General features: G+C 43.7%; 1 protein-coding gene across 1 annotated transcript in view; it reads left to right on the top strand.

Annotated features, from left to right (window-relative positions):
- LOC138958775 (cadherin-87A-like) overlaps nucleotides 1-27,258 on the top strand; it is a 91,106-nt gene extending 63,848 nt beyond the window's left edge. The window contains exons 31-43 of the mRNA XM_070330058.1: nucleotides 6,865-6,972; nucleotides 7,508-7,643; nucleotides 8,007-8,270; nucleotides 8,930-9,198; nucleotides 9,441-9,529; nucleotides 10,201-10,302; nucleotides 18,493-18,643; nucleotides 18,872-18,999; nucleotides 19,430-19,461; nucleotides 19,865-19,899; nucleotides 21,692-21,973; nucleotides 22,554-22,638; nucleotides 25,052-27,258. Of these exons, the coding sequence (XP_070186159.1) occupies nucleotides 6,865-6,972; nucleotides 7,508-7,643; nucleotides 8,007-8,270; nucleotides 8,930-9,198; nucleotides 9,441-9,529; nucleotides 10,201-10,302; nucleotides 18,493-18,643; nucleotides 18,872-18,999; nucleotides 19,430-19,461; nucleotides 19,865-19,899; nucleotides 21,692-21,973; nucleotides 22,554-22,638; nucleotides 25,052-25,263 (1,893 nt within the window). The 3' untranslated portion in view covers nucleotides 25,264-27,258. The remainder of the gene's footprint in view (nucleotides 1-6,864; nucleotides 6,973-7,507; nucleotides 7,644-8,006; nucleotides 8,271-8,929; nucleotides 9,199-9,440; nucleotides 9,530-10,200; nucleotides 10,303-18,492; nucleotides 18,644-18,871; nucleotides 19,000-19,429; nucleotides 19,462-19,864; nucleotides 19,900-21,691; nucleotides 21,974-22,553; nucleotides 22,639-25,051) is intronic.
- Nucleotides 27,259-27,499: the final 241 nt, after the last annotated feature.

The following is a 27,499-nucleotide window of genomic DNA, read 5'->3' as shown; positions in this document are numbered from 1 at the left end:
GTATCGAAGAATAACAACAACAAACCTCGCCCGCTTGGAAAGAAAAGCAAACACTGAGATTGAGATATGCGCCTCCGGGAGTGTTACGGAGGGAACTTCCTTTACTCTCAGAGAAAGGCAAGTAATTCTCTCTCCTATGTTTCTGCCCTTACTCTCAGAGAAAGGCATGTAATTCTCTCTCCTATGTTTCTGGGAAACGATGTTTTTCTGCGGTTGGCAGACTATGGTTTTGGTATTTTTATCACATGATCATGGTGGACTCAGCAGAGACCACGTGGTGGTACTTCTTCAAATTGGATAAAGAATTCTTTCTTACCAATTTTGTCACATTATGAAAAAAAAAAAATGAAAAAAAAAAAAAAAATTCTTACAAATGAATAGGAAGAATTAAAGTGTATGCAAACACAGGTTGCGACATCTTTATTGGGATATAATCCTTTTTTCTTGGCATAGGGTATCAAGAAGTCAGCTGATCTTACAAATTCCATTTTCATGGAGAGTGTTTAAATCAGCTATCTGAGTGGTAAAGGCTTGATTAAACGTATGGATAAACTCAAGTGTTTATACTTTGAGATTTACACTCAGCTAAAATCTGTTGATACCACAGTGCCAGGAGACAATTCTTCAAATTCAAATAGAACAGACTGCACATATATACTTCTGTTCTGTTCCAGTGCACAACAATTAATGTACATTACACTTTGAAGGGCATGTTATGAATAATATACAGTTGAAACCATGCCTTAGGGGCATGAATAAACTTGGTTGTTAACACATGAGTATTACACTCAGCTGAGTTTTCACAACATGCAAGATCGAGCAAGGCTCTGAATAATACTGACAGGTGAGCTTCCTATAATGTTTTCTTGCCTCTACTTATTCCTGGTTCGTAGGCAAAACCTAAGCCTTTGACCTTTAACAAGGCCACATCTCTACTGTTATCACCTAATCCTACGACTAGGTTCTCAGAAGTAGACAACAGGACCTGACAATAAGAGGCCGCCCATAAATAACACTGGCTCTAGTCAGGTTCATACAAGGGATACAATGTTTATCATTCCATATTATGGAAAATATACCATATTTGCTAAACGGATGTTGTTACAACACACAATTAACTCTGCCTCCTCCCGCAGTGGGGCACTGCGGTTATGAAATTAAAGGCCCCTCCTGTTTTTGGAACCGCAGGAGCTTTCTAGTTTGCTGTTAGGTAGATTTTTGGTTCCTCTTTCCTGTCATGCTCTCTTTTTCTTCATGAATTCTTTTCTTTTTTCTGCCTTCTTGCTCATTCACCTGTATTTTTTCCAAAAATCTCTTCTCTTGCCGCTTGTCTCGCGATTCATGTATAGTTTAATCTGTTAGTGTTCTGATGTAAGCCCAGCAGTAGATAGGTTAAGCCTATTTTAACATACTGGAAACTGGTAATCTTCCAGTAGGTATTAATTTAGTTTTACTAAAGCCTGCTGGGACACAAGTAATGGGTTAGTGCATTTGTAAACAGGAATCGCTTGACAAGTGGCCCCCTTCATCCCCCCCCCCCCCCCCCTTCCTCGTCCTGATATGGCTCTGCGTAGTCGGCTGGACGTTAAGCAACAAATAAACAAACAAACAAACAAACTCTGCCTCCTAGGCGGAGCGGCTACTCTCATGAGAAAGGTACTGGATAAACTCTTGGCACAACCATGCCGTTATCGGCATGAGGCGGAGTTAAGTCATTTTGACATGTATTTATATATACGTAGACATTACCAAACAGACAATGTCGGGCGCTCTGGGGGATTTTCTCCAGAAGGCACAGGACAGACTTCCTTTTTGCCCTGACTCCCAGGATCATTGCGACAGCTTATGACAGACCCTCCAGCTGTCAGGCAAGACGTCCACTGGGCGAAACATGAGTAGAATCTCCCTGAAGGGGCTACAGCCTCATCTGCAACCTCTCCCTTGAGGTGACCCCAAAACACGACTGTTGACAACACGGCTGTTGACAGGACTGGGCCCCTCCCACCACTATCTTTGCCAGGGATCCCCATCATGATGGTGGCTTCAAACATATTGACTACCAGTGTTCAGTGCTACAAACTGCCTATAGCGATGCATCAGCACCAGAAGCTCCCGCCCCCTTTGGCCTGTCTACCACCTCCTGACGGAGTGAGGAAGACATAATGCTTAACGCTCTTGGAACTAGACCAACACTTCACGCCTGACCATATTCAGCAGTGCCCGGCTACACAGAAGTCTGGGAGTGTGAGGAGAATGCATAGAGCCTCCTAGTTATCTTCATCAACTGGAATGGAGAGCCAATGGGTAGAGGCTACAACCTTCACAGCGGGGAGCCGCCCTACCAGTAACAAGATGGCACCTGCAATCTGCATACAGATCACCAGTCAAACAGCGGTGGACAGGTATGGTAGTCACATCAGTTTCCATGCATACTGCAAGCTCTCCGGGTCTCTAGATGTCTCCTTCGGATACACAGCCACAAGACGGACACGGCGGACCAAAATAAGAGGAATCAAAGTGTCACGAGATATTTGCCTGAGGAAACTACTCTGAAGATCACTCACACTTGGAGTGGAGCTTGTTCAACAGGGTAACAGGCCCCAAAAATCTTGCCATGCCAGCGTCGGGCAACACGGGTGAGCATGGTCTGGCTACATCACAAGGCGGGGAGCTGTTGGAGATAACGCAGGGACGGGGGAAGAAGTGCCCTGAGAACGTCAAGTGCAGAATGCTTTCATGACCTGTGGACGGACCCAGCGTAACAACTTGTAAGAGGGGCCCCTTCTTCCCGAATGCCATCTGACACCCGCCTCAGCCAGGGGATGATGATAGAAATGCCAGATTGTACAGTCGACACTCCACAGAAGATGTCCGGCACCCGTTTAAGATCATTGGGCAGGTGCCCCTGAGATGATAAGCAGCTTTTGAATGACAACCTACCCCAGGGTCAGGCAGTCCTTGGGCTACAAAACCTCATGGAGATCATCCTTGGACCAAGTCATGGCAAAACCCTTCAACAGGGACAGCACTCAACCTACGTCATGCTTCAGAGACGGACAGACTTGACTAAAGAGGGAAGGTCTCCCGAGGTGACTCCGCCCGTTTTCTACGGACTATCCAGGAAGGACACTGGGAGATTGTCTGAGATTTGGCCAGCCTTCCGCACTATGAGATCCATGGGCCATATTTCAAAGATCAAGGAGGACCTCTCAGCCCATGCGGATTAATCCGTCGCGATATAACCTTCGTGGTTGAAAACGACGTTAAACACCAAATAAGGAAAGAAAGAAAGATGCGGATTAATTAGTGCTGCCAGACATCATGGACTGGGTAAAACCATACGTCCCTCCATCATTGAGTCTAAGTTTCCTGGAACAAGAAGAGCTTCCTCTGCCTATATGGGTATTGGGTACGGCCACAGACACTCTTGGATTGGGAAGGCTCAGCCACCCCTTCCACCCGACCCTTGGATTGGACAAGCTCCGTTTGCCTCTCACAACTGGCGCTCTAAGATCCCTGGAACACAGAGATAAGACCTAGAGGTATTCCTCCACCTAAAGGCATAATGAGTGAGGCAATACCTTTGACAGTGGGTGAAAGTGTCCATCCCATCCATATGTAGACTCTCAGATGCCTGGACTCAAGAGCAAAAGGAGCTGGAGGTAGAGACACAGTGAGATCCTAGCAGGAGCCAGGAATACCACACAAGGCTATCTCCCTCGCTCCCAGTCTACGGTGACACAAGGTTATTGGGTGAGTATAAGTTGTGTCACTATAAGAGCTTGAGGTAGAGACACAGTGAGATCCTAGCTGGAGCCAGGAATACCACACCAGCCTTTCTCCCTCGCTCTAAGAGCTTGAGGTAGAGACACAGTGAGATCCTAGCTGGAGCCAGGAATACCACACCAGCCTTTCTCCCTTGCTCAAAGAGCTGGAGGTAGAGACACAGTGAGATCCTATCTGAAGCCAGGAATACCACACCAGCCTATCTCACTCGCTCTCATGCAGTCTACGGCTATGTGTTGTTTTTTTGGGTGAGAAACATGGCAACTCGGGTGCTGACTAAGACCTTTGTCAAGTCAGAACTATGCATCAGACCAAGAGAGTACACCTGCCTCAGGCAGGGGCCTGAGAACAACTCTGCATAGTCACCCCAGAGCTCAACTCCACAAACAGCTGAAGTGCCCCAGAGCTCACAAAGCTATGTTGGTCAGACAACGCAACACTTGCCACCCACAGCCACGCCTACCAAAAATCCAGATATGTGACCCTCCACCACGAAATGAGTCGCATGTCACCTCGCGCGGTTCTGCGCTAGGCTTAATATAAGTCCGGGGAGTGTGTGATAACAGTGGGAGGATCGCCTTTGTCACAGGCTTATAACTCAAACAGTTTTCGCTCTTTTCTAAAACGGGTTTCACCACTGGATAGAGCATAACAAAACTCTTTAGGAAAATGTAAAAATATGAAAATCATGCAAAGGTGAAATGCGACTCATTTCGTTGTGGAGGGTCACATATAGACTTGGGTGATCTAGGCAGAAGTACTACTGAGATCACAACATAGACCTCTTTGCGAGTTCAACTACCAGGGGGTAGAACTATGCATCAGCCCAAGATAGTGCACCTCCGGCCATAGGCCTGAGAACATCACTGCATAGTCGTCCAAGAACTTGTGAGCTCTACAGAAATCTGGAGTGTCCCAGAACCCACAAAACCTATACTGGGCAGACAACCCAGCAGTTGACACCTACAACCATGTTTTACAGAAAACCTAGATCAAGGACCTGGCTGATCAAGCCAGAAGACGGTCCTGCTGAAATCACAAATGGGACCTCTCAGTGAGTTGCATGCTAGGCATGGCACCCTCTTGAGTAAGAGGAGAGCGGTCATTCAGCCAATAAGGGCTCAGAGATGCCCATGGTCACTGGGGACCCCCTCACGCTATAAGTGTGGAATTTCAAAGTAAGAAGCAGGTTTTCCCCTTGGGTAAAGGCAATACAGCTGGCTGTCTTTCACTGGCTATTCTAGGACAAATGGTACCTATAACCATTAAGGGTAGGCTTATAGCCCCCACATGCGTTGAGACAGGCACAGGAAAGGTGCAGACAGTGACCGTACTGCTGAGCGCACTTGCGCTTACTTCCTGTCACGCAGGAGGGACAGCTAAGTCAGCCTGAATTTACACTGGTATCTGAGCCTACCATCTTCATTAGAGAGGTAAATTCAGAGAGGATATATATATTCATTCATGCGACTGGCACAATTGTTTGCCATGGAAAGTGGTGCCTCAGACCAGAATTCTACAGGATCTCTGGAAACTCTGTCAATCTCCCTTAAATGGAGGATCAGTCGCAGAGACGCACCTTGGTGATAAGTTCAAGGTATTAGAGGAATTGTTATCTCTGACCATTCCTCATCTTTTAGGTCGTTCACCTGATCCGCCTGCAGAACTTTACGTTGCTGGGGAGTTGGGTCGCTCAAGGCGCATAATGGCAAGTCATAACCATAACCCAACATTGATAAAGACAAAGCGATCAGAGGAATAGTAACGACCATCGAGTAGAAACCAGCTCTACATTGACAGGTGGGACTTTCTTTCGATTGTCCCTTTCTGGAGCAAGTTGACACAGTGGCAACAATGCAACTTGCCACTCGCCCGACTCAGGATTTCTTGCTTCTCAGTCCGATGATCTATCCTTTTCTTCCCCCGATTTTACAGGGGGGATTCCGGACAAATGGGCTGAGTCGGGTGAGGTGACACTAGATTACCGATCGAAAGTCAACCCTCCAGCCTGTTATCTATTCTCCTATTAGTTAAATTGAGGTGATGTATTCGAAAGAAATATGTATTTTTTACAAGTAAAATGACTATTTCTAAGAATACTCACCTCAATTTAACCAGAGACCCTCCCACCAACCCCGCTATTGACTTAATAGCTTCGAATTGAAACTGGGGATTATGGGCATTGGCACATGCGCAGAGAGGTACTACCGACAAGGGGAGACTACTCCCCTAAATGGAAAACCGACGGAAATCTAGAGTTAGCGACCTTGTTTACAGTCTAGTACTGGTAACATAGGACGCTTCTCAGTCTAGCACTCGTAAGTAAGGTAACTCCTATTAGTTAAATTGAGGTGAGTATTCTTAGAAATAGTCATTTTACTTGTAAAAAATACATTTTTCATTTCATGGGGGGGTGGGGGGAGTTTTAGGTACAGAGTGGTTTAAGCGTGTTTATTCAAATTCTCATACACACGTTTCAAACAATAACAACATTAAGAACGTTAACAAGCAGATTGCTTATGGACACGTTCTTGAACTTATAATCAATACACATTCAGATAGGTACAGAGTGAAGGTGATTTGAGTGATTTGCATCTGTTTATGCACAACCGCACCAATTTTGCAAAGCAATATGGCAACAATTTGTGATGCCCCCAAAATGCAATATTAACACAGACTTTTGCAATGAGCACAACCCTTACCATGAGAAGAAGTTGCCTTGTTAATGCAACACTTGATGTGAAGTCGCTGTGAAATTTTACACTCTTGAACTTTGTTTTATAAAGCTTGCAGAAATGCGCTGACTGGTTTAATATCTAATAAGTGTATGAGTTGACTTTATAAGCATTAGAGTAGAACCTCCCTTTTTAAGACCTTACATTTAAAGACTTTGTTTTCATAACTTACGTAAACTTCATACTCTCAGTCCTTTTTTAGACCTAATTGTCTGACTTTTGAAGGTCTGAATAGTTTTGTTGTCATTGCTTGCAGAAATGTGTTTACCGGCCCTATGTGTGCAAGATGACTACCAATGTCTGTATTTATCACTGAGACTGAATGAAGAAAGTTTTCTTTCAGCTGACTCTGGTAGCCAAAGACAGAGGGGATCCGTCAGCATCGTCAGAAACTGTGCTTATCGTCAATGTGCTGGACGTCAATGACAATGATCCAGAGTTCCCCATGAGGGTCAGTGCTAGTCTTGTTCATGAGAGAGAGAGTCTGAGAGAGGGGGGAGAGAGAGAAGAGAGGAGAGAGGGGGGAGAGAGAGAGGGGGGCGAAGAGAGAGGGGAGAGAGAGAGGGGGGCGGAGAGGGAGGGAGGGGGAGAGAGAGAGAGAGAGAGAGAGAGAGAGAGAGAGAGAGAGGGAGAGAGAGAGGGAGAGAGGGGGAGGGAGAGAGAGAGAGGGAAAGAGAGAGAGAAGGGTGTGTGTGTGTGTGCATTATGTGAGAGGTGAGTACAAGAGAGAGTGAGTGAGTGAATGAGATTGTCTTTGTAAGTCTGTCTGTGTACATGTGTGTGGATGGGTGGGTGTAGGTGTGTGCATGAAACTGCCCATGTATTGTAAGTCTGTCTGTCTGCTCGACCATACCTGTATCTGTATTGGTGTGCTCCATGCATAACTGCTTATACACAAGCAATTATATTAGATATTCATTCATACAAATATGACTGAATTTTGCCTGAAACTGGGATCAGAAACAAGTGTTCAAACTGTTTTTCAGAATGGAGAAACAATTCCGTACGAATTTAGGATCCCAGAGGGATCTACCCCAGCAGATGTTGGTGTCGTTGGTACAGTGTCAGCAACTGACAAAGACACAGATCACAAAAACAACAAAGTCTTCTACAGAATCGTTGGTATGAGTACCCCCTGAAAGGGATTTTGGCTTACCTTCATAACAGGGTATAAAACAGTTGTACATGTGGAAGTGCGCTCATGGGAAGGTGAAGTATTTTGTACGTAGGACCTGTAGCCCTCAAACGCAGAAGAGGAGAAAGTTGAACTGTGTGGTCAGAAGTTGTCAGTTGTCAACAAAAGATTATCCTGCACATGTAAAGTTGAGATGTGTAGATTCGCAGTGCTTTGCGGATTGCTTTCTGTCTTTCTTTTTTCCATTGTTTAGAAGAAGAAAAATTATAGGGGGGAGGGGGGGTCCATTGTATTTAATACAGCACAGTCAAAAAGAACTCCTTTATGATTCCTTGTCCTGTCTTTTTCAGCTGGCAATGATGACAACCTCTTCAATTTGAACCGTACGACGGGAGATCTGACTCTCAATCCAAACGGGGCTGCCAACGGCCTGAATCGTGAGGCCATAGCAGAGTACTCCATGGACGTCCTAGCCTACAATGAAGTGAACGATGACTCTGTCATTCGCAACCGCCGCAAACGCTCCACAAATCCTTCGATCGTCACAGTCAACATCGAAGTGGAGGATCTCAACGACACACCGCCCAGGTTCACGAATACTGACTATTACGGCTGTGAGTTGATGCTTTAGCACTTCATATTTGTTTTTTACTTTTCCCACATCCTCCTCCTCCTCCCTCCAAATAACACGCCACTCAAGTCCCAAAATAATGGACTTTCATGGCTGCGTGTTGAGTTCTCTTCATTCCTGACCTTTTATCTTTTGTGTCCTTTTTCCTAAATCTTTTTTTGTATATATGTATATTTTAAAAAGTAACACCATTGCCAGCTTAACTGACATCGAGCTTGATAAGGTGCTAACTGAGTTTTCTTGACTTTTGATATTCTGCTACATTTCTCCCTTGATGCAAATCCTGATTGTTAGGTCTGTTGGGTGCTCAACTTGTCCATTGTAAAAGCTTTGTCGTTTATACATACGTTTTGTGCGTGCATGTTTCTAATGTGTGAGAGGAGAAATTAATTGGTCTGACTCTGAGTCACTTCAGCCTCGAATGTATTGAAAATAAAACATTTCAAATGAAACTCTTAAGTATTCAAATGATCTGGTTTATGAAAGACTGTATCCTTAAAAACAGAGTACTACTGCTGAAATGGCGGGGTTGAATATACATAAAAGTCTACTCACAACAAAATGTAATTGTAGTTGGGAGTTTGTAGTCAACTAATCCAGAAGAAAGAGAAGAAAAATGAAAGACTGTTACAATGATACTAGGTGTGACCCGTGATGCTCGCTACGGACAGAGCATTTTGAAAGTGGAAGCAGTGGATGAGGACTTGAACAGAGCTGCCAGTATGCAGTATACCAAGCTCAACGAATCCACCGGTGATTACTTCATTGTGGATTCGACCCTTGGCGTCGTCCGTAACCGCAGGCTGCTGCAGAACATCGGATCTCGCCAGCCAATTGTTAGTGTCCAAGCTGATGATAATTCTGACACCCCACAGAAGGAACCTGGCAGTACTGCTATTACTGATGTGAAGGTTTGTGAGCGTTCCCCGTTGGAGGGTTTTTCTCTCTATTTTTTCCCCAAAGCAGATATCTGCATGTTTGCCTGATTGGTTTGTTGTTTGGTAAGTTGGTTGTTTGGTCTCCTAGAAGAAACGTTTTTCAACTTTTCAGTTTTTTTTAAGCTTTCAATTTTTTTAAATTTTATTTTATGTGTTATTCTTTATCTTTTCAGTCCACAATATTTATTTGCACTCCTACATGCTTTCTGTTCCAGATTTTTGTGACTGACAGGTCAGATGAAGTTGTTCTTAAAGTGTCGCAACCGTCAGCAGATGTCCGTTATTATAAAGATCAACTGATCAGGTGAGAATTGTTGATCAGTGTTTCTGCAGACAAATTACGGACACATTATTTTTTCCTTCTGATATTCTATAGAAGCACTGTTTTCTCTGATGAAAACAAATATGTGTGTGCATACTCAAGTTATCCTGAGTGTAATCATTTGTCATGCACGTGGTCTTAATTGACAGGAACTTCCTGACTGATCTTTAGGACGATGTAGTGTCAAGATTATGAAACACATTTTTGGCTGAAGAGATTTTAGTACATGTAATTGACAATTATCCCTCAATGTTTATTTTGTCAAAGCAGACAGTCCTTTGAAAAGATTGCTGTTGGTTGACATGCTGCAGCGCTGTGGATAGGTCTTATACATGTAATAATTATTATGTTTCTGTTGATATTTAAATGGCAGGGATGTTGTTTGGCATTAACAATTGGTGAAGCACTTAAACTAAATGTTTTTAATTGCTGAAAACACTGCCATCATTTCTGCAGAACTGACAAACTTTTTCACGGTGTGAAAAAAGTGGCGCTAAGGACTACCAGAGAAAAATTTTGGAAATCGCTGCAACTTTAATACTGCAATTTTAGCAAATTTGTCCAGAAATGTCATCCCAGCAACATCCTGAAAAGGGTATAGGTGAGAGGAGAGTGAGAGTTTAATGTTTGTTGTTGGTCATGTGCCTTTGCAGGGCCATGCAGAATTCTTCCACCCAGGCGAACAGCATAAAGTATGTGTGCATCCGGGAAATCCGTGATCGTGTGAACGATGATGGGACCACCTCATTCACAGCGTAAGTATTCCACTTTCTTGCTCGCCTCATTTATTAGAGTAGTACAGTCGAACCCGCCCTCTTGTAAGTCTCTCGAATTTAAGACTTCCGTCTTTTAACTCATTGTCTCCCAGGTATGGATATATCCGTACCCACTCATATGGCTCTATCTGACCAGGTACGGATATATCCGCTAAGACTGTTAGCTTCAGTCGCATCCTGTAACGTCAATCAAACGCCTGCATTCCAGCATGTTAATACACAGTTTCTACACAGTTACTACAATTCTGAGTTACCTGCTGCAGCACAGTTGGTCTCGGCTAAAAGAAACTTGGTCAGCATAGGTGGGGTAGAAAGTGTTAAAGACTTTGCTTTTTCAGATTTTCTGTTCATTATGTCAGGTTTAGTGAGTTGCTGCATGCAGGTAATGAGAATGTTTTGACTGAGACACATATATATATATCAGATTGATTCGGTATGTTGATTTGTATAGAATCTCCTCAACTTTTGTGTGATCACATTTAGATGGGTTTTTTTTTTTTGTATACAATCATTGAATCTGTGATGCCCCATCTTCAGATCAGCCTTGATAAAAACAGAAGAACGCTGTGCCTAATTGAGTTTATTTCTTTTCTTTTTTTTCCAATCTGATTTCTGTATGGTTTTTGACATGATTACTAGAAAATCAAGAAATGTCCATGAGATTAAATTACATATCTTATCCCAACTCACATAACGCAATTTACTTCAGTTTAGTGCTAGGACGCTGAATAGCATCGCCTTGGTAACAAGGGGAGGTCACCCTAAAAAAGAGCTACCTTGACCCCTTAACAGGACAAAGTCACGCGTGACTTCCTGACCTTGCCGCCATCTTAGAATCATTCACTCTTCAGCGGTCTGTGGCTACAGATGTGTTTTGATTTTGCTCCGGCTTTCAGCCGGTTTGTCTGACTTCTGCCTTTGTCAGACCCTGCCTTGGTACTTGCACACGGTCCCTCTGCTCCTACTGTGTGTTTGGGTGAGCTTTTTTGTCGTTTGTTATCTTTTTGTGACTTAGGTTTTGTCGAGTACTTAGCTTTGTTTACATTTTTTCCGTTCGCCATGTCGGATAAGGAAAAGAAGTAAAATGCTAAGTCAGTGGCCGAGCCTTCTCCCACGAAGAAGTCTGCTCCTACTGTGTGTTTGGGTGAGCTTTTTTGTCGTTTGTTATCGTTTTGTGACTTAGGTTTTGTCGAGTACTTAGCTTTGTTTACATTTTTTCCGTTCGCCATGTCGGATAAGGAAAAGAAGAAAATGCTAAGTCAGTGGCCGAGCCTTCTCCCACGAAGAAGTCTTCTCGTAGTCTAAGAGTTCGGCAGGTCAAGCTTCGATTAAAGTCACAGACCCTTTGACTAAATCCTCGTTTGATGTTGCGATAGACTTGCCAAATTCTCCGGCTATGCCTAGTTTGCCGTCAGCTGCTTCACCGGTCTTGTCCTTTTCAGGTCCTGTTAGCGAGAAGCAGGATGTTTCTGCTTTTTTGCACTCCTTGAGTGCTCAGATATCCTCTCTTTCAGCCGAGTTTTCATCTACCAAGGCTGAGATGTTGTCTTTGCCTTCCGGTGTGGGAGGTGTGCGTTCCCTTGCCAGGATGCGTGTTCCGCCTTCCTCCACCTTTACGTCTGCCGACGTACACGCCTCGTTGATGGTAGCCGTGGTGTTTCCCTGCTGCGTTCCCAGGCCTCTTGGACTGACGACGATCAAGGTATTTATACTTCGCCAGTAACCGGGTTCTCCGGCCAAAACGAAGTGCGTGGTTTGGAGAGAGTAGCCACACCGGTACGTGTGCGCGAAAGCTTAGGCCCTCGGTCTACGTTGTTCCGATTGAGTGAACTTCTAGGTCGAGGGAAAAGCCCAGACACGCGTTCGGTCTCCGACCGAACAGGGGAAGTGCGTCCGCCGTCGCTCTCTGGAAGAGCAGTCGGTGCGGTAGCACAGCTTTCACAGCTTTCCCCGCTTCCGCCTTCCAGGCAGGAAGCAGTCCCTAGAGACGTGCCGCTTGGGTCTAAAATCCCTCGTGTGGCGTCTCTTCCGGGCGACGCTTCGTCGGACTATGGTAGTCACGGCGGAAGTGTCTTGCCTGACTTCACGGAAGTGAGGGACTACGAGGCGGATTTTGGCACTTCCGTCCAGGGTGACGAAGATGTCAACTTCCGCATACCGACTAAGCTTCCGCAAGCTCTGGCTTTAGCGGAGGAAGTGGCTTCTCGGTATTTTGAGGAGGGGGTGACTTTCCCCGCTTCCGCCCTCTGGGCAGGAAAGCAGTCCCTAGGGACACACTGCTTGGGTATCGCATCCCTCGTGTGTCGTCCCTTCTGGGTGACGCTTCGCCTGACTATTGTAGTCAGGGCGGAAGTTCGTTGCCTGGTTGCACGGATGTGCGGGATTATGAGTCGGATTTTGGTGCTTTCGTTCAGGATGACGAAGATGCCAACTTCTGCGTACCGGTTGAACTTCCGCTAGCACTGGCTTTGGCGGCGGAAGTTGCTTCACGGTAGTTCGAGGAGGGTGCGGCAACACTTGTAGGTTTGTTTGCCCAACCTCCTTCCGCTTTGGGGGATTTCCGTTCTGCGTAGGACTAGAAACAGCAGTTCCGTTTTCGGGAATCCCCGTTGGTAGCGTTTGAGCTGTCTAAGCTACTGACTACTGGTCAGCATGGGGGTGCGTTTCACGCTGACCGCGGTTAACAGTTCACGGTCTGGCTCCTGATTCAGCGCAGCCTTACCGTGCTTCTTTGTGTTTAGCCTCAGCTTTGCCTGCTGGTTCGGCTAAGAAGTTTACACTGCCGCATAATTCAGTCAATTTGATTGACTCGTTTGCCTTGCCTCGTTCCACTTTTCCGGTCACACCGGAACTTGCAGTCCTTCGGCAAGATGATACAGCAGAGACAGAGTAGTCCCGTTTTCGGAGAATTCTCTTTTGTCTTTGGAGTAACTGGCTTACGCTTGCTTGAGTTATCGTCTCTCTCTGAGACTTTGCAGAGATCTCTGTCGAGACCGTTCGTGTCGTCATTAGACCCATTCAGGTTTCGTGACGATGCGGTAGAGAAGGTTGTCACTATTCTGGTAGGGAAGACGGCTACAGTAGAACAGTACGTTATACTGAGTCCTCTTTCTTGTCCCTGAGGGAATAAGCACATGATCTTTTCAAGTTATCCTTTTTTTCGGAAACTTTGCAAAGATTTTTTATAGCGCTCTATCTTCTCTGCTCTTGTCAACTTCGAGTTTCGTCGTGTCGCACGGGAGAAGGTTGGCATGTCGCTTCTAGCCACTTTGGCTAAAGTCTAGTGAACAGCGGAGCCTCCCAGCGCTTTTCTTGGCACATTGCTTGGCTCAGGTTACAAACAAGAGGCGGATCTACTCCGCTCTTTGCTTTTTGTGGTTCATCAGGGGAGTGTTCGCACGTCTATGCTACGCTGCATCCCTCCCCATCTTCTGGGAGAAGCTGTGATCTGTTAAAACAATCTCAGCTTTTACGGGTTACGGAATTGCGCTTTCTCATCAGAGTCATAAGCTTTGGTTTCCGACAAGTCGCCAGAACATGTCCAAATTACGGGCTCACATTCTGACTAAAAATTTTTTAGGCTCACTGAGCCACTGCTCGTAACCTCTCAGTCGGAACTTTTCCGGCTAAGCCTACCTCTTGAGGCAGTGGCTTCTGTCAGCGACTTTCGCTGCGCAGCACAAAGGACTCGCAGTAATTCCTTAGTTTCAGCTTTTCTTTCTAAGAGGTTACGGAAAGAACTAAAACACCATCATGTGGCTAAACCTAGGTTTGGCACAGACGTTTTTAGCATTGGGGTTGTTTTTCTTCCACACGCAAAAGACATACACCGTCGATTGGCTGGTACGCCCTTCACAGAGAAGGGTGGACAAGTTGCAAAGTCTGATTCGAACTCTGTCCTTGAAAAAGAAAGCGTCTGTACGTGTTCTGACCTCTCTTCTTGGCCAAATGGAATCGATGGCCACTCTTGTGCCCCTAGGCAGAGTCCACAAGCGGCCATTTCAGGCTGCCCTGAGTTCGCTGTGGAAGCCTTCTCTTCAGGGCTGGGAGACAGTAGTCTCTCTCGAAAGCTGGTTTCGGCACACAACGAGGCAGTGGCTGCTCCCCGGGATTTCACAGGGAGTGCCAATCTCGATGGCCCCCCCGGACGAGTTTCTGTTCACAGACGCGTCTATGGAGGGCTGGGGTGCCCATCTTTCTGTTCATACTGCCTCAGGTCTGTGGAACGAGACGCAGAGTGGGTGGCACATCAATGCCCTAGAGTTAGAGGCTGTTTTCCTGGGACTCCAATCGTTTCTGTCTATGGTCAGGAACAAACACATTCGGGTTCGCACAGACAACACGACCGTGGCGGCCTATATCAACAAACAGGGAGGCACTTTGTCTCTCACTCTTTCTGTCAGGTCAGGTCAGATTCTGGCCTGGGGCAGCCAGCACCTTATTCTGTCGTCAGCGAAGTACATCCCAGGCAAACTTAACGTTCTTGCGGACTACCTCAGTCGCCCGTCGCATACGATGCACACGGGGTAGACTTTGACTCATCAGGTCCTACAACGTCTGTGGTGGCATTTCGGCAAGCCTACAGTCGATCTGTTTGCGACAAGATTCTCCCGCAGGCTTCAGGTCTTTGTCTCCCCCTTTCCAGACCCAGAGGCGTGGGAAACAAACGCCCTCGAAGTAGACTGGTCGCGTCTGATAGCCTATGCTTTCCCCCCGTTTCATTTCTTGGGAAACGTTCTCAGGAAGGCGGAGCTGGAACAGCCTTCTTTCCGGGATCTTCCCATCTGTATACAAATTGGCGGTAGTCCGCCCTCTGCTTAAAAAACCTTCCCTAGACCCTAACTGCCTAAAAAACTTCAGACCCGTCTCAAATCTTCCTTTTTTCTCGAAATTACTTGAAAAGATAGTTCTCTCTCAGATCATTGGGCACCTCACCCAGAACAAGCTCCTCGACCCCCATCAGTCCGCGTATAGGGCTGGCCACTCAACAGAAACCGCTCTCATCAAAGTTGCAAATGACCTTCTCTTAGCTCTCGATCAAAAGCATGTGTCTGTCCTTTCTCTATTAGATCTCTCGGCAGCATTTGACACTATTGACCACTCCGTTCTCCTGACAAGACTTCACAATTCTTTTGGTATTTGCCACACTGCCTTAGCTTGGTTTAAGTCCTACCTCACAGACCGCTCTCAGATAGTCTCCATTGACGGCTTCCAATCTGCTCCATCCCCGTTGACTTTCGGTGTCCCCCAAGGATCTGTACTTGGCCCGGTGCTATTCATCATGTACACGAAACCAATATCTAATGTCATCTCTCGCCACTCTGTTTCCTATGAAAGCTTTGCTGATGACACTCAGTTACAAAAATCTGGCCCTATTACTGACCTCCCCAACACAATCGAGACAACTAAGAACTGCATCTCTGACTTGAAATTGTGGATGACCGAAAATAAATTGAAACTTAATGACGACAAGACCGAGATCATGCTAGTTGTACCCCCTTCTCTTAAAAAAGAACCATCCCTTCCTGCCCAAATCTCTATAGCTGGAACTGATATTCAGTTGGCTTCTCAAGTACGAAACCTCGGTGTCATCTTCGACGAAACTCTCTGTTTCAAACAACAAGTCTCCACTGTCTGTAGAAATGCCTACTATGAACTGAGAAAAATTAGCTCCATTCGCCACTGCCTTTCTTCCGATGCTACAAAAACCCTCATTTGCTCTCTCGTTCTTTCAAGGCTAGATTACGGAAATGCCCTTCTTTCTGGTTCATTTGACTATCTCATTGAAAAACTGCAGAAAGTACAGAACAACTCCGCTAGATTAATCACAAAGACCCCTAAAAGACACCACATCACACCTGTTTTGAGATCCCTTCACTGGCTGCCTGTAAGAAGTCGTATTCAATACAAAATTGCATGCATTTGTTTCTCTTTCTTTCATGGTACAGGACCTGCTTATCTCTCTGAGATGTTATCAAAATATTCAAACCTCTCCTCTCTTCGCTCTGCAACAGATACCAATGTACTTAGTAAACCAAAAAGAAACAGAAAATCAACTAACTATGGATTTGAGAGATCCTTCAAGTACCAGGGACCTCTTGTCTGGGAGAAAATCCCCCGGAGCATTAGGGATTCCCAGTCACCATCTGCCTTTAGAACAGCCCTCAAAACACACATGTTTAAGTTAGACCTCTGAAGGAGATCCCATGATCGGTGAGTCATCGGCGCTGCCACGTGTATTATCTACTAAAGTGTGGCGTTCATGAGGATGTGTATGTGCCTGTGTGTGTTGTACTAGAATAACGTATGCGTACATGGAATGACATTGCGGGTTACCTGAACATTGACAATGACGAAAGAAAGATTGTGTGTGTGTGTGTGCGCGCGCGCGCGCGCATGTGTGTGTGCACTGTGTGTGTGCGCGTGCGTGTGTGTGTGTGTGTGACCATGTTTGAATTTATTCGGATTTAGTTCTCTTTCCTTGTTTGTATTATGATTGTGTAAGTGTAAAGCGCTCTGGGCTCGTCACCACGAGGTTTACGCGCTATATAAGTAATCGTTATTATTATTATTATTGGTGTTGGTGGCCCCTTGGTGGCCCAGCCAACATTGGTTCCTCGACCTCCTTCGCCTCGCAGACGGCCCTCCCTTCTTTCTAGGTCGTTGGGCCGTTCTGGCTCCTCAGACGCTGCTTTAGGCTTTGTCCAAAAGGCCCACAGGGAATCGACCAGCACTGTTTATGCGTCACACTGGTCAGCTTGGACAAAGTGGTGCTCGGAGAATGGAGTTACTGCTACCTCACCTCGCTCTATGCATGTAGCAAATCATCTCTCGTGTTTGGCTGCTCAGGGCTTGGTTCCTTCTTCTTTGAGAGTCAGGCGCTCAGCCATTTCTTCTACTCTGAAGCAATTAGGGCATAGCATTAACCTGGGCGGTGTAATTGCTAGTGTTCTTAAGGGGGCAGCGATTGGTTTTGCGAAGGCTAAGTCCCCTCTTCCCGCGTGGGACTTATTTTTGGTACTCAAGTTTCTAGCCTCTTCGGATTTCGAACCTTTAGCTTCAGCGAGCTTAGCTAACTTGACTCGTAAAGCCTTGTTCCTCGTTTTGTTAGCCTCTGCCCGTAGAGGCAGTGAGGTGCACGCTCTTTCAGGCCTGGCTAAGGATATTTCTTTTGAGAGCGATGGCTCTGTTGTTTTAAGATTTCGGCCGGAGTTCCTTGCCAAAAACCAAAAACCTGGTCTGTCCTCCTCTGTTATTCGCATTCCTCCTTTAAGTAGGATTCTTGCGTCTGGTGACCCTGATATGGTCAATTGTCCTGTTCGTACTCTTACCAGCTACTTATCCCGTACCACGCCTATTTAGGTCTAGGGACCAAAGACTGCTCTTCATCTCAATTAACACTGAAAGGAGCAAGGACGTGTCGCGGGTCACTTTGGTAAGATGGGTCTCTACGCTTATTAAACAAGCGTATGCGTGGTGGCACAGACAAGTTGGGATTGGGCATTCTGTCCTTACTATGACGTCGTCAAGAACTCATGAAGCCAGAGCCTGGGCTACTTCTCTGGCAGTCCTCCGCTCGGGCAGGCTGGCAGAGGTCCTAGACGCTGCCTATTGGAAATCGCAGGACGTCTTCATCAACTTTTACCTGCTAGATGTGGCCAGCACTCGTCATGATGGCAGTAGCTCCCTACCAGCCATTGTCTCTGCTGGACAAGTGGAATTTTGTTTTCCCACCTCCTTCATTAGCATTCTGCGTTATGTGAGTTGGGATAAGATATGTAATTTAATTGAAAATTTTAATCTAAATTTTAATTTGATTATATACTTACCCAACTCACATAGTGTATACCCGCCCTCCTGCCCCGCTTTTGGGGTTTTATGGGGGTTTTTTCCTAAAAAAGAGGGAAATTTTTCTATGTTCGCTTTCGATTGAATGATTCTAAGATGGCGGCAAGGTCAGGAAGTCACGCGTGACTTTGTCCTGTTAAGGGGTCAAGGTAGCTCTTTTTTAGGGTGACCTCCCCTTGTTACCAAGGCGATGCTATTCAGCGTCCTAGCACTATACTGAAGTAAATTGCGTTATGTGAGTTGGGTAAGTATATAATCAAATTAAAATTTAGATTAAAATTTTCAATTTAAAACAGTTGTTTACCTCCTGCTCTGTTTCAGATCTGACGTGTTTGTGTCAGCTGTTGGGCAAAATGAAGCTGGCAATTATTTCATTCACCCTGGTGGCGACCTTCGCAGAATTGTACTTGCACAGATGAATGATGAGAAATCGTCCTTCAACTATCGTACGATGTATGTCCAAAATGTTGTGGTGAGTTGAGATTCAAAGCCATTTTAAAAAGGTTCTTCTCAGTTATCATAATTAAAATTAAAAAAGAGAAAAGCACACACAAAGGCACAGACATGTGAACACACACACACACACATATGTGGGCACACACTCTGTAATGCATGCACACTCACATTCACACACCTATATTTAGCAGTGCAGCAGCTTTAACTAGACCCTACATGTGCAATTTATATGCTTACCTTTCAGACGGACACAGAAAGCGATGAGTTTGAGCTGACAGAGGACCCCGTGCTGGCTATCTTCATCATCGCCATTCTCCTCATCTTCCTCGCCATCCTCCTCTTCTGTCTCGCCTGCTGCCTCATCAGAAACTCGTGAGTTTGTGCACTAATTAGCTTGGTTATCGGTGTGTGTGTGTGTGTGTGTGTGCATGTATGTGTGTGTGCGTGTATGTGTGTGTGTGTAATATATTTGTCTTTTTCCTTGTGGTTGTGAGGCAAGGAGTAACATTAACAAGAGTGAGTGTATGTCAGGTGTACAAGTGGAGAGAGAGAAAATGGAAAAGATAGAAAGGTGAATTTTTGGGGGGTCTAGGGTAAATTTGGTGAATGTTTGAGAGCAAGAACATGTGGGGTGTGTTCAATGGATTTGAAATACTTTGTTTATAGATCAGTTTTGCCCTTGCTTTGATAGATACCAGGTATACAGTAGGTTTCATGTGAATGGCTGTTGTGCTGTTCTTTTTGCTACGAGTGCTCTGCTTTGCAGAAAGCCTTTTGATGTGTGTGTTAATATTTTTTTCAGGAAGAAGAAGAAGATAAAGAAACTGAGAGCAGGTTAGTGTGTTGATTGTTTGACAGATTTAACCCAGTACAAAGAAAAAGAGTTAGAAAAATATTAGAAACGTGTGTGTGTGTGTGTGTGTGTGTGTGTGTGTGTGTGTGTGTGTGTGTGTGTGTGTGTGTGTGTGTGTGTGTGGTAAGCAACACGCATTTTGCATATTATTTCAGGCCAACAATATTGTGTTCGGGCATTTTGCAATTCTATTTTTTTCTCTTCAAATTTGTGTGTGACATTGCTTTGACATTTTTTGTTGTTGTGTTCCATGCATTTTCAGTGGTCTTACCTGTTTGATTTACAAGAAGAAGATTAAGAAATTCACTTAACTTTGATAGTTGTGTAAATGTGCGGTTTGTTTTCACACTTCATGCTTTAATGTTTGTTTCTAAAAATCCACAGAGGAGCATACACATGTGGAAGTTGTGAGACAACAGGTAAATAAGATTTGACATTTTTGTTTTGTTTATGTCGTTTTAGTTCAAAATTGAAATGTAGTTACCTCTATATGTTTGCATTTTGCAGCCTTTTTGGGAGGAACTGGCAAGGGTGCTCCTGGGTCTTTGTACACAGTTGTAAGAATCACAAAAGAATTTTTGTTTGTGTTTTAACCAAGCAAGGCGGATGGAGTGGAAATGGTGTTCACACATTATGTTTGTTTCATTACGTCTTCGTCGTGGGGGTCTTGTTTAACAGTAAACTTGTGTGCCAGCATTGTCGTCGTTTTAACCAAGCAAAGCACGCAGGAGTGGAAATCATGTTCACACATTCTTTTTTTTCTGCGCGTATGTCATGGCCGTGCTTGTTTAACACTGTGAACTTGTGTGCAAGCATTGTTGTTGACGTGTCCTTTGTGGGTTGGTTCAAGAGTTGTTTATTGCAAAAGAGTGTCCTAACTGCAAGCACTAAATCGATTTTGTGAAGAATTTGAGCTAAAATTATGTGTTCAGGCTCCCGCTTTACACAAATATCTGAGAAATACTATAATGAGAAGCTACTAATAAAGTGCTCGGATTTGGGTCAGATTGCAACATTTTGACCATAGGTTCAACATTTGCTGCATTTAAATGCACAATTCCTATGGTCATGTGCTCTGCTTAAGTGGTGTTGGTCAGTTACCCAGAAAAGCATTGTTGAGGGATTCTACATGGAATGGTTCATGAACACCCACAGTTTGTATCCTAATGGAGCTCCTGGTGCTTGGTTGTTAGGTCATTTACTTGTAAGAAATCCTTTGTACTGGAAACTTGCATTCTCCCAGTAAGGTCATATATTGTACTACGTTGCAAGCCCCTGGAGCAATTTTTTGATTGGTGCTTTTGTGAACAAGAAACAATTAACAAGTGGCTCTATCCCATCCCCCCCCCTTTCCCCGTCGCGATATAACCTTGAACGGTTGAAAACGACGTTAAACACCAAATAAAGAAAGAAAGAAAGAAAGGTCATTTACTAATATTAGTGTTCAACGTGAACTTATCTGCATGGAGTAGCTCATGTGGTTCTGATGAATATGGATAGTGAAAAACATGATTGTGCGTCACATTTTTAACATTTGTTGATTTGAGTGTGTCACATGACTGTGTAGACTTCAAGGGCAGTCAAATATTCATAATGCAAACTTAACGTGTGTTCTGTTAGTGTTTTTCTAAGTTTTATGTGCAGTATTTTAAATTATAATTGATATTTTGAAAACTTTATCATATAAGCAACACTATAGTCTCAAACACTTTTCCAATAAAACAGTATTTGAAGATAGCTAGCACACCCAACAGTGTTCTAACCCTTATTGCTTGGTAACAACAGTCCTTCTTGTGGGTGTTTCTTAGTAGTGTGACTTTCCCTGTCGCACCTTTATCTCTGCATAAAAGGTACATGTACTTGAAACTGGATTGTTGTATCATAAAACAAAAGAATATCATAAGATTATACTCCTTCTCTCAGGCCAACATGACTGTTAAAAGGGGAGAAAAGGGAAAGTAGATGAAGATGAGAATAAAAAGGAAACACAAGCTTAATACAATACAATATGCAATTCAGCTTTATTGGTGGATTGTGGATACAAAAAGAATTTTTGCTAGATTACTGCAGATTTAAAAAAAAAGTTAATTACTTCATCTTTCATGTTGCATATTATGCTTTCACTTTTGTAAGCACAATAATATTGTGACAGTGAAGTACTGTAGCAACACAATCCTAACCAGATGTGTTCAGCGTAATTGGATTTTGCAGCCGCCGGAAGTGGTGACCAGTGTGAACCCAGTCTACGACAACAAAGGCTTCACTGGCGGTGACGAGTATGCAGTGGTCCAGAAACCCTACAGGCCACAAGAGCCCATACCAGTGTCTCCCCCGATCGTACCTGTCATGGTCCCAGCTGTTGATGATGGAGGTCTGGATGTGTACATTGCTGAGCCCATCCCTGAAGTGCCTGCTGAGCCTATAGATTTCGATGAGCCTGAAGAGCCTGAGCCTGTCATCATTACCGAGCCCATCATGTCTGACGAAACTTTTGTGAGTAGCTCTCGATGAGAAGAAGGAAGGTAAAATTGCTCGTTTTTGTAGAAATAGAATGCAAGACAAGACATCATGACTGATTAAGCTACTTTGAATAGTTCCGAGTGATAAGGAAAAGGGCAAAAAGCTGAGGTGATACAGCCAGCATATCTAGGTTATAATGTTGGTGATTTTGCATCCAGTTGAGTCATCAGCAAATTTTACTGTTCGAATATTTTGTTGAAACGCATTCTTGCTAAACCGAATGATCGTTATGTGCATAGGTGTAGTAGATCTAGTGAGATTGAAGATGATATTGGTCCTGATGCCGGAATGGTTGCAAGCCTGAAAGTGTGGAAAGACAGAAATTGTAAACATCCAAACTGCATGCGCACACGCACTCAAGCAGGTACATATGCACATACACACACACACACGCATGCACGCACATTGAAACACAGACACGAAACACACAACAACCCCCCTCCCCCCTCTCACTGTCCTACTTTTGCTGTCCTCTCTTTTCAACCTTCTAAGTCATCATATGATATAAACCTCACTGTTTACCTTTGACACGGATTTGTTTCTGACATTACAGCAACAGATGGCACCCCCACCTGATGATTTCTTTGACCCTGAGCCTGTGATCGAGACTGAAGTGCTTCCAGACGACGAGCTGCCTGGTATGTACATGTATATAATTGTTGTCATAGTCCTAAATTAACCCTGTGAAAGTGACATCACATACTGAAAGTGAGTATCATCTGTTTGAGATTCACTCATTGGGACTGTGAACCTCAGACAAGGCTGTATAGGTTTATTAACATATTGTTCTTTTTTTCGGAGGAGCTCAGCTTCTGTAAATTTGGACCACTTACGCTTAACCTTTAGCACACCAGCGGCGATTTTCGTCGCCCAGCCATTTCCCCCCCTTTGCCAGCCAGCGGAGATTTGCGTCGCCAGCACAAGGCTTGTTCGTATGACCAACTTCTCGTTCGTATTTGCATACGAGAATAATGGTATTTTTAACGGCAAAGCGAGGCTCACTTCCTTCCGTTATCTCGTCGTGTCTGCTGCGCTGCATTTGAGTCGGTTTCGTCGAAGTTTTCTGCTTTTCTTTTTGCATCGATAAAGTACTTTAGCGCTTCAACAAGCAAGATGGAGAATGATGAGTTTTAAACTTTCTTTTGAGTTGTTTCTTGACAACAAATCGTATGCTGAATTGGAACGAATTACTGAGGAAGATCTTCGCAATGAACTGTGTATAGCGGTGAAAAAAATGACAGTTCGTCCAGTGACAGTGACAGTTACGAAACGGAATTTACGAAAGTGCAGATGGATACAAACAGTGGCTGGTCCAGTTTAGTGAAATGACAGGACCAGCAAACATTACCGATAATCTGACTGCGTAGCAAATGCTTGACTTGCTTGTCGAAGAGACACTGCGTAGAAACTGACTCAAATTCAGCGCAAAGCAAGCCAGTGACAAGACGTAATAAGTTTGCGTGTTCGGAAATGGCGACCTGTGGATCTAATGGAGATCAAAGCTTTTCTCTGCTTGTTGTTGCGAACCGAACTATTAAAAAAATCGTCCCATGGTCCACAAATATATTTATTTAGATACCAGGATCAGGAAGTTGGATGGTCAACATGATTACCTGATCAAAGGAGTTTCACCAGACATAGACTGGTTAGTTTCACAAAATTCCACGGACTAGCCAACACAACCCCTTTTCATTTTGTATTTGTATTTATGCTAAGAAAATAAATGATGCATGCAAACAAAAATATTTTAATGTTAAATATAACCCCATCACAACCAGAACGTTTCATGCTTATTGGTGCATTTTCAAAGAAGTTGTAAGTGTTGAAAGTTAGTTGGTGTTATTCTTACGCTAGGTAAGCAAAATAATGTGGCTACAGGGGAAGTAATGCTGGCTGGAATCTGGAGTGCTAAAGGTTAAAGTGTTTTCTGTGTGGAAGTGGCAGAATTGGAGTAAAAGCAAAAGAGTGCTTTTTGAGTCACTTGAGAAAAAGTGACTCTATGTAATCGGTCAGTGTTAGTCTGTCCGGCCGGCCGGCCAGCCGGCCGGCCGGCCGTCCGTAGACACCACCTTAACGTTGGACTTTTCTCGGAAACTATCAAAGCGATCGGGCTCATATTTTGTTTAGTCGTGACCTCCAATGACCTCTACACTTTAACGATGGTTTCGTTGACCTTTGACCTTTTTCAAGGTCACAGGTCAGCGTCAAAGGAAAAATTAGACATTTTATATCTTTGACAAAGTTCATCGGATGTGATTGAAACTTTGTAGGATTATTCTTTACATCAAAGTATTTACATCTGTAGCCTTTTACGAACGTTATCAGAAAAACAAGGGAGATAACTAGCCTTTTCTGTTCGGCAACACACAACTTAACGTTGGGCTTTTCTCGGAAACTATAAAAGTGACCGGGCTCAAATTTTATGTGAACGTGACTCATTGTGTTGTGAATAGCAATTTCTTCCTGTCCATCTGATGCCTCATATAATATTCAGAACTGCGAAAGTGACTCGATCGAGCGTTTGCTCTTCTTGTTGTTTTTGAAAGCATGAATGCATGACTCGCACATCCACTGTTTCAGTCTTCACCAGCATAACTGTTTGAAATATGCAGAGGGGCAAGATGCTAAAGCAGTAAGGATAAGTTTTTTGAGAAGAAAACAAATGTGAGAAAAAGATGGGTTTGTTAGACTGGCAGGACATGCAAGTTCCAGGGAGAAGAAAGGGGAACACAATTTGTGTCTGTTATTTTCTGGAGGAAGTGATGATGAGCTTTTGTTTGGGCCTAGTTCAATTTTGGCTCTGATAGTTCATTGAATGTACAGTGGAACCCCCCCTTTTAAGCCCCCCCCCCCCACACACACACACACACACACACAATTTAAGACTTCCTCCTTTTTAAGACCTTGATTTTTCACATTTTGTATTCATAACATCTGTAAATTTACCCCCATTTTAAGACTCCCTCCTTTTTAAGACATTATTTTCTAAAATGTTATGAGGTCTCAAAAGGGGGCTCCACTGTATCATTGTTTTGTTGTTTCTTCGCACAGTTACATCAGAAGATCCAGATGATGTGATCGAAGTGGAGTTCGGCGACTCCCCACCTGACTCCCCTCCCGATTCTCCTCCTTTCATCCACACTTCCCCCCCTCCCGATTCTCCTCCTTTCATCCACACTTCCCCCCCTCGCTCCGACTCCTCAAGTCCTCCTCCCCCAGCTCCAGATACTGAGGAGTACCGCATCGAAGCTGACGTCATGTAATTCTCAGGGCAGCCATTGAGTCCAAGCCGGAACTCACGAGTCCCTACAGTTTTTGTTTGACATCAAAACTTTTGTTTATTATTGACCTCAACACTTTTTCTTATTGATATCAAAACTTGTTTTAATTTAACATCAAAACTTTTTTGATTTGACATCAAAACTGCTTTTGCATTTACTTGTCCATTTATTTATTTATTTTACACTTTTTGCCAGAGTTACTAACTTACTTACTGCCCGTTATGCTGGGTGGCATGTAGGGCAGCAACAACTACAAATGACTTTTGCCAGAGTAGTGTAAGTATTTTGTTCAAGAAGTTTATTTTGGGGTACCTTTTGCAGGTAAAAGAAAAAATCATTTTTCAGTGAATATTTAAAGGTAACAGATAAGAACTCAAAAGCATTGTGTAGTTGTTAGTTATTAGGAAAAGGTTCATCGTGTACACTACATTGGAGTGTGCTTGTTAAAGATCCCACGATTGACAAAAGGGTCTTTCCTGGCAAAATTGTATAGGCATGGATAAAAATGTCCACCAAATACATACAAGTTACATACCCGTGTGACTTGGAATAAAGGCCGTGAAAGGTGAATGCTCGCCCTAATAGGCTTGAGGTTTGCTGGCCGATGTGAATGCGTGATATATTGTGTAAAAACTTCCATCTCACACGGCAGAAATTAATATGTAAAGCGCTTAGAGAACGTCAAGCGCTATATAAATCTCTACATACAATACAATCTCTTTGTCTTTCTTTGGAGTACAGTATGAACAATTGTACATGTGATAAAGAGAAGCTTGTTCTGAAACATTTTTTAAACAAGTTTACGAGCTCAAAAGGGTTGTGACGTTGTTATTCCTTCCTAAATGACAACCTTTTATTATTGTCAGTGGTGAATGAGGGTTTTGCCAGTAAGTTAAACTAAACTATTTTCTTAAAGTTTTTTTTTTATTACTATTTTGACGTCAATTAAATGCACGATATGTTCTCGCTCATATGCTTTGTTGTATTTAATACTGTATCAACGTTCTAACAGATGATAGTTGTGAACAAACATGCTCAGCCCACATTCATGATTGCTTACTTGCTGTGCATGTGCATAGATATACAATTGCACACATAGACACACACACAGAGACAGAGAGAGAGAGAGACACACACACACACACACACACACACACACACACACACACACACACACACACACACACACACACACACACACACACACACACACACACACACACACACACACACACTGTACTCATGATATGCAAAGCTTTTTATACTTACATGTCAATTGGAAAACATAACATGTGAAAACTGGAAACATTTAAAACAGGTATTTCTGGTTGTTTTTGCCATGTGTTCTGTCATATTTCAAATAGATCAGCTTTGACCTTCATTGTTATTTCATATTTTACATTCTTGAAAGGTAATCATTTCAATTAGCCTGGTGCTCAAAACTGTTGTAAGGGATGTGATGAATCTTGTAGAAAATATGTATAGTTTATTGTGTGCATTTGTTGTAAATATTTGGCATTGTCCAGAAAGATATTAGTGAAATTACGGAATCACCCCACAAGGTCATCCCCACAAGGTCATCAGATGTTTTGCTTTGCAATTTCAAATGTCTCTGTTACAAATATTGTACATAACTCCATTGCAAAAATTGTGCATAACAGAGATGATTCGGCTCCACAATGTCTGTTTATGATGGTTGAAGAGTTCCTTTCTCTGATTTTGGTGTTATAGTACCTGTCAAACTTAAAATGGACGAAGTTTGGAATTGTGCAGAACTTGTGGTTGGCACCTTTTTGATAGATCCCTTTATTTCTCTACCATGTGTAATTACTATTTCTGCATTTACCCACTTGTGTGATAATCTTCAAGCACCTTTTTTTTATTGTCTCCATTGTTTTTTTTTTGAAAATGGTGTATGCTTGTAGAAAAGAAATATATTTTTATACTGTAATGCTGAGAATAAATTGTTTGAAGCTCGTTTTGTGTTGTGTACTTATCAGTGAACATCGTGTGTGTGTGTGTGTGTGTTTGTCAGTGCGTGTGTGTGTGTAGTTTGGTAGTTCAAGAGTAATAACTGCAGTGCTTGCCAAACCTTAATCAATGTGATGTACGTCTTGCAGGCAGTCTGAAGACAGAGAAAAGCATTTTTAGTGCAAAGTCATGTTGAGAGTTGATGAACTGATCTATTTTATTTTCTATCATGGACGCCAAACAAACA

The sequence above is a fragment of the Littorina saxatilis genome, linkage group LG2 (assembly GCF_037325665.1).
Source record: "Littorina saxatilis isolate snail1 linkage group LG2, US_GU_Lsax_2.0, whole genome shotgun sequence".
In the NCBI taxonomy this organism is placed as follows: Eukaryota; Metazoa; Mollusca; class Gastropoda; order Littorinimorpha; family Littorinidae; genus Littorina; species Littorina saxatilis.
The sequence above is the reverse complement of the archived record's forward strand: the minus strand, read 5'-3'. Positions and strand labels throughout refer to the sequence as shown.